This window comes from Genypterus blacodes, unplaced genomic scaffold (assembly GCF_046128005.1).
Source record: "Genypterus blacodes isolate CSIRO-AG114 ecotype Tasmania unplaced genomic scaffold, CSIRO-AGI_Gbla_v1 ptg000064l_1, whole genome shotgun sequence".
NCBI classification, from domain to species: domain Eukaryota; kingdom Metazoa; phylum Chordata; class Actinopteri; order Ophidiiformes; family Ophidiidae; genus Genypterus; species Genypterus blacodes.
The window spans coordinates 2617330-2625000 of NW_027466876.1; the positions used below are offsets into that span (position 1 = coordinate 2617330).

Below are 7671 nucleotides of genomic sequence, written 5' to 3' on the forward strand. Positions count from 1 at the left end.
AGGGGAGGGGCGGGTGGGAGGGAGGAAGGAAGGAAGAGGAGGACGACGAGGGGAGGGGAGCACAGACGCAAAACCCTGTATTTGACCTGATAATTCTGGATCTGAGCTTTTGACACCACCCTGTCGACGTCCCGGTTTCCTGTCCCAGGGATCTCTCTCGTTTGGATTCGGCTCTGGACACTCGGCTACCCTGGGTTGGGGGGGGTGGTGTGGCGGAGGGGGGCGGTCCCCTCCCCTCCCCCCTTTTCCCGGCGGGCCGTTCTGCCGAGCCGCATACAATATCGCATGTTCACGCACACAGCCTTAACCCCACCCCCCCCTGCCCCCACCACCCACCCGCCCCACCGACCCCACCCACCCAGCACCGCCACAATCCACCCCTACACAGCCCCCACCCCCCGCACCCCCCCGGCCTCCGTGTCTTCAGAGGAAAGGACGCAGTAGAGACGGATCCGGCCCGGGGTCCTATCATCACACGCAGCAGCAGCAGCTCCACTATATCCACGCCACGGTCTCTCTCTCTCTCTTCCTCTCTCTCTCTCTTCCTCTCTCTCTTCCTCTTTGCGCTCGCTTCTTTATTTTCTACAGTACAGGAAGTTGCAAAAGACAAAACTGTGGCCGCGGCGGGGCAGAGCTGATCCGCTTCTCTCAGCTGGATCCTCATTTGATCGCTGGTTGTTGTTTGTTTTTTTGTTTTTCCCTCCCCATTTCTCGGTCACGGGTGAGGGTCCGACTCTATCCGATGGCCACTCCTCAGGTCGTCATCAAGTGGTGGATTATCAAACCTGTAACCCCTCAACCTCCACGTCCTCCTCCTCCTTCTCCTTCTCTGATTTTTCACCCCGCCCCCTCCCTGATTTAGTTTGGTTCCTGCGCAGCATCATCAGTCCCAGTCTTTTGCTCGTGCATGGTACCAGTAACAGTGTATTTGTGCAGGTTTGCAGCGTGACATTTTGGTAACGTGAAGCAGTCTAAGGACGCTGTTGTGGTTTGAATTTTTCTATTCTTTTTCCTTTTTGATTTTTGATCCCACCGCTTCACCGCGCTCTCATTGAGGACGATTACAGCCAATCCCTGCCTCTGCTCACACAACTTGTTGGCGACGCAACGTCACAAGAACACACTAAAACGGACAGACGGACGGAACAGACGGATCCTCCGCGTAGCAGATCCTCTCCTCCCTCCCCTTTTCGCTCCATGTTCAGTTTCACCGAGCGGTACCGTTTGCTCTCCAAACACACCAAGAGGAACGCGACTGAATTTTTGTATTAAAAATGAAGAATTCTTCGCCAAAACACCATCTGTCCATTTAAAAAACAATGACCTGAATCTCCTGGTTCTGTACCTCTCCACACCTGTAGAAGATCAGTGTGCAAAAGTGCTGGTTTCTGTCTTTGTAGTACATAATTTTCCCCTTTTTGAATAGTTTGATATTTACCTGCTCTATTTTCTGCAGGGGACATAGGAGCAGGTGTCACTTTGACTCATAAATGGGGCTTATTCTCAGTTTGGAACGTCAACTCTTTGAGATATATATATTTTATTTTATTTGTTCTGACTCAGACTCCCGCCCACAGCTAATGTCATTTACCGCTGCTGAGCTTTGACCCCAACCTGTCTAAAAGAGAGAGAGGGATCTGTCCCCACTGTCTCAATCTGCAGCATCACCAGCACAAAGTTTGGAAAATTCCTACACAGAAATAATAAAATGAATTAAGCCTGCGATGGGTGATGTTTGATACAGGAGATTGTATGTGGGGTGAAAAGTTTGTCTCTCTGCGGCCTCCCAGGCTGCGACGGGGCAGATTGAGACAGTGGGCTGGCCTCTCATAGTGACTGTGCTGTTTATAATATCTTAAATTCTTAAATTGAGTGGGTTTCCCCTTCTTCTGTATCAGCCTATTCAGTCTGACTGCTTGGACTTTGTGCTGTGCATATTGTTCAGTCCCCCTCCCCCTCCCCCCTCCTCCTTAAAGGAGGATTCCACCCTAGATGTCACATAAGTTTATGTTATGTTTTTTGTTCCACTCCTAGTTTCTTTTAGTTTGTTTATTTGGGCTTTCATTTCCACACACACACACACACACACACACACACACACACACACACACACACACACACACACACACACACACACACACACACACACACACTCTGTAGGTGCATTCAAAGATGTGATATTTGTTTGCTTAGAGGTGCAGGAACATGGCTCTCCTTTTAAGAAATGTACTTTGCAGCATCACAGGGATTTGATTTTTTTTTGGCTCAATTGCGTCGTATGTTTTCCTTCTTTATCTGCAGAATCGTAAAAAGCAACAGGTTTGTTTCCTTAGATGGCAGGAAAACAGGAAAATGTCTTCTTCTTTTTAATAGTTGATTCAGGTGGAGAGGCCTGGTAACCAGACACCACTTAACTATGCTAATCCTCATGCACAACTCCACTCTGTTTCCTCTCTCATCACCTCCTCACCCACCCGTCTTCTCCAGCGAGAACACAGCGAAGAATAAAGGGAGTTTTGTCAAAAGGTTTGGATTTAAAAAAACGACATGGCTGGTTCTTATTTTGATATTTTGGAAAACCTGTTTTTTTTTTGTTTTTTTTTGAGTGCTAATGAAAAATGGAAGAAATGGAATATCTTTCTGTACCATTTAAAGAAAAATTATTTAACCTTATATCAGTTTGAGTTACTTACACCCTAGCATAGAGTGGCATATTTAGTTAAATGTATAAAAAAAAGAACATAATTCTGTCCTATTTTCTCCTTTAATTTTATCGTGTTCCATTTTCTGCTGAGGAAAAATAAACTGGATTAGAGGATGTGGCGTGTGTGTGCGTAAGTGTTTTTCTTTATCACATTTGTTAAGGATACGGGCCTCTGTGGGGGGAAATGAACTCTGAATAAAATACCACACAGCCAGCTATTATCAGGATGTGTTATTGAATACTTGACATTCAGAGTGTGTAGATGTTGTGCGCCCACCATTTGTGTGTTTTCTCTTCTCAATCATCTTCATTCGGCAAATCTTGATGTTATAAACTGTTGGACTCAGCGTGAAGCCCAATTTATTCCAATTCAATTTAATTACCTGCCTGATGCACACCAGCGACAAGAATCAAATTACAGGGCAAATCCCAAAGAGGCAGCAGAATTTGTTTCTAACATCGGTGCTGTGAGTAATAATTAACACAGCTAGCGAGCGTATTGACACACACTGTATGGTGCAGAGATAACAGGATGCTGATTAGGGTTTTAGACAAGATATTCCAAAATAAGAGCACCTACGGACCTTCCATTTGTAGTCAGAAATAGTTGTTTGTTGTCAGATAATTCTAGAATTTGCTGACTTAACTCATTTTAATACATATTATGTACTCCTGATGTGTGTTCATCCACTGTTGAACTAAGGCCTCTGGGTGTGTATGAACACTACATTTTGCTTCATGAAGACGTGTTTTGATTATGACCTCATCTGGACCATAACTCTGTGATATTTAACAATATAATAGGGTTAGTAATGTTTTACTGTTGGTCTCGTATTACAAAAGAAGATATCTGAAATCAAAGTCAGAATCCTCCTCTATATGTCCTGTGTGTGTCCAGACCCTCACACATGTTGTCATCAGTTGAAACAGTAAACATGTTCTCATCTGAGACCTCTGCAGGCACCGGGACAGTCTGACAATGCTGAAATGCTGGTGTGTGTGTGTGTGTGTGTGTGTGTGTGTGTGTGTGTGTGTGTGTGCGCACGCGCGTGTGTGCGCGTGCAAATGTGTGTATGTGTCAAATTGTGTAAAATCCTGTTAAGTGGAGGGATTTGCCATTTTTTTGTTCAGATAAAGAGTTACTTCTTGACAGAATATCATTTCACAGGGAGAAATATTATTTGGGGTATATTATTTTGTTTTACTTTTAGTTATTAGGGTTGATATCATCTAAATGCAATTGCGTTATGCAAACACTAGATGGCGGTCAAAGACAGTAGCACCTCCTGACACACATGGGATCATTAATGGATTTTTGTTTGTATTTTGTTATGCACATATTTTGCACACATATTTTGCGATAGCAGAATTAGAAATCTGGCCTTTGCGTTCTCTAACTTAATCTCTTTTTCATGTAAATCTTGTCTGTTCGTGACTTAAATTAAACACCATTTGACATCCATCTATCTATTCTGTTTCAGGTTCATTTGACTTTTTTCTACTTCTTATTTCATGTATTATTCTATTCAAATGTACTTATGTTTGGTCAATCGATTCTACATCTATATACTGTGGTGCTAATATATCGTGAACTTGTCTATGCTGGTTGTTTCTATTCTAATTTTCTTTATTCAGCTCTCATTTTATTTTCTGTTCACTCTTTGTATTCTATTCTATTCTATTCTATTCTAATAGTCGTAGAGGTCGGCAGGTGGAGCTCCACGCATTCCCATTCAACCCCCAGGATGGTCCAGGACTCCGTCAGTGAAACACACACACACACACACACACACACACACACACACACACACACACACACACACACACACACACACACACACACACACACACACACACACACACACGCACCACGCGGCTGACGAGCGTCTCAGAGAAGCACCGGAGCTTCTGTGAGTTGCGAGAGAGAGACAGAGAGAGAGAAAGAGAGGGAGACAGAGACACAGAGAGAGAGAGAGCGGAGCCGGACCGGACAGACTTGTGTGTGTGTGTGTGCGTGTATGTGTGTATGTGAGTTGCGTGGTGTTTCTCTCCTCTATAAAATGGGATTCTGACAGCAAGCGGGCTGCGGGCGCCGCCGGCTCCTCCTGGCCGCGAAATGAAGCGTCTGTGTCGGAAGCTGGCGGTGGCCGTGGCGGTGCTGGTGTGGCTGGGAGCACTGGTTTACCTGCTGGTGCTGAGCCGGAGGAGGCTGCCGGAGCTCGGTACCGGAGCAGTAGCAGGGGGAGGAGGAGGAGGAGGAGGAAGAGGAGAGGCTCCGCACAACCAGGTAAAGTAAAGATTCAACCATCTCCATCTCTCTCTTTCTCAGTAACACTATCACCTTATTCCTCATTATTTAACATTATATGCCGTCGCTATCCCATACACACTCATGCAGCATCAGAAGTTCCATATGAGAGCAGTTGTTTTTCAAACTGTAATTTCTAGTCTCCAAAGGAAAAGTTCTGCCTTTTCTTCTCTGAAAGTACAATTAAAGGAATTCAGTTTTACTATAGTTCTTTGTCTTACACACCTTACTGCTATGTACTGTCCTAATCTTTCTTAAAAGTAGCAACGCAAAATGAGAATAAAACCTCATTTAAATTCTACTCATCTCTGTAAAATAACGACAGCCGACACTTTATTTTGAAGGATTAGGCTCCAGCTCACTAAGACTTATTGGTAAACATTACAGGTCTGCTTGGCTCATAACTTATCAATCAACCCCAGGACCCCCCTGTGGTGAATGTAACTGTAATTCATATTGAACATATTATTCCATTAATGTGTTGGTAGGCGCTCGATAAGCAACGAAACACAACTTTGTGATCAATGCATTTCCTAATACTCCAACAAAACAGCTCTAGATTCACTATACCTAGATTATAGATATAGATACGATAGAATATATCGGTGTCTTATTGTTTACTAGCCCCTGAGAAACATCTTTAGCATATTGCCGTATATTTAGGTTTATTTGAGTTGTATTGAACTACTGAAACACGCACGCACACACACGCAAGAAGGATGTTGTGCAACTGAATTTTACATGAAACCAGGATTTAATTCAGGATTCAAATTTATCTTGCTCGGTCTAACTTAGTCTATTTGCCCCCACAGACTGAGTAACGTGAAATCCCATATACTGACGTTCTAATTTGGTTCTTATTAAAACGTTCAGGTACGGTCCGATAGGTACGATATCACGGTTATTTGTCATAGCGCATTCAATAAAAACGGCGTCATCACTGAAACGGTAGTTGCTGTGGGTTCAGAGTGCGCATGCGTAAAAGTAAAATGCGCGCGCAAAAGTCCGGAAGTGTTTCAAGTTGCTGCTAAGTCACCAAGTTCAGAACAGGTAAGAACTGTTTCACTTTCAAAAACAACATAATCGTAAAGAGATGCATTTCATTGAGAGAAAACGTCTTAATAATTGTTAGCTACTATAATTACTTGATACCGAGCCAGAATGACGGTATGACATCATCACCATCTGTACACAGTAGTCAGAATTTGTTTCCTGAAGTATTATTGGGAATTATGAGTTGGTTTCCTCTTGTAATTATCAGCTGTCATCGCCTAATTATGACAGGTAAGCTTTGTGTTGTAATTAAGGGACAAACAGGTGTTTATGTACACATGATTCTGTGTCCACATGGAGGAATTTAGCAATCAACAAGCCGTGTGTGTCTGGCTCAGCAGATGGATGCCAGATTGTATATAGGCGGTCTGTGAGAAAGAGTTTAGATTCTCTCTGAATTGATTTTTATCCACGCACATCAGTTTTCTGTATTTAATTTAGAAATATGTGTCACAGGAAGCATCACGTTTGCTCAGACTCGCAGCAGAAACAAAACAATTATAAGAGTACTGTCTGATTAAGTATTAAGTAGCATTTTACATGCAGATGTCTTCCTCTTCTGCCCAGGGACAATTTCTTTTTCTGTGAATCCTAAGGCTTAAACACCAAATTGGAAATTGCAAATGCATGTCACTAGTCAGTCAGCCCAGGCTTACAGACAGGTGTGAGGGTGACATCAGCTGGAAAAGGCAATGTGAGTAGCATAATTGCAGCCAACTGCAGCCTTGTCTGACATTGTGTTCGTGGAACAACTGAAACAAACTGAGTCAGCGCTGTGAAGTGTTTACAATGTGCCAACTGTTAGATTGCAGTGGCGTTGGAGCTCCAACACTTGTTCATAAATCTAGAAGGCTCATTATGCCTTCATGTCTCCATGTCAAAACTGAATAGACCAATAACTTTCCAACCTGCAGTTTGAATAATGTACCATTCTCAGTGTGTGTAACTACTAACTGGCTTCATTGTGTTTGGCTGTGCTGGGAGCCTGCAAACTCATTTCCAGGGCCTGGACACCAACACACCTTAAATGGAATGGTTAAATAACTCTGTATCAGAAAATATTTAAGTTCAGCAATCACTTAATGCATAAACAACCCTTGCAATTAAATACAACACAGTTACGCTTCAGCAACTGCAGGGCCTCCGTTTCTCGCCTCATATACTTTAAACATGGAGTTATAGGATCTGTTTGTGGTGAAATTCATGGACGTTTCTTCCTAAACTGTTCAACAATAAGGATGGGATTGATTCTTGATTGGCAACAGTTCCCTGCTGTCATGCGGCACAGATAAAGCGATTGAGGGATGTTTGCAGGGTTGATCAATACAGCCGGTTTAACGCTAATAATATCAATATTGTCGCACACAGGCAGCGGTTCTAATTTGAGGGATTAGACGAAAATATGTGAAGCACATACGAGCAAACCAGTATTGCCTGAAATTATATTTTAGCAGATTTGGAGAAACTCAGTGCCTTAATTGTTATTTAGTATTTGGAGATAAAAGTATTACAAATATACCAACCAAAGGCAGTGTGATGTCAACACACTTTGTCTAGATTTCTGAGCTCGCTATAATTTAGCATGAGTAGGTGGTGCTTTAGAAAT

The 7671-nt window shown here is 43.1% G+C and overlaps 1 protein-coding gene across 1 annotated transcript in view; it reads left to right on the top strand.

Moving 5' to 3' along the window:
- The first annotated feature begins 4580 nt into the window (after positions 1-4580).
- The window catches only part of galnt14 (UDP-N-acetyl-alpha-D-galactosamine:polypeptide N-acetylgalactosaminyltransferase 14 (GalNAc-T14)), a 93244-nt gene continuing 90153 nt past the window's right edge, over positions 4581-7671 (top strand). Inside the window, exon 1 of the mRNA XM_076155130.1 lies at positions 4581-4991. Coding sequence (XP_076011245.1) covers positions 4821-4991 — 171 coding nt within the window. The 5' untranslated portion in view covers positions 4581-4820. The remainder of the gene's footprint in view (positions 4992-7671) is intronic.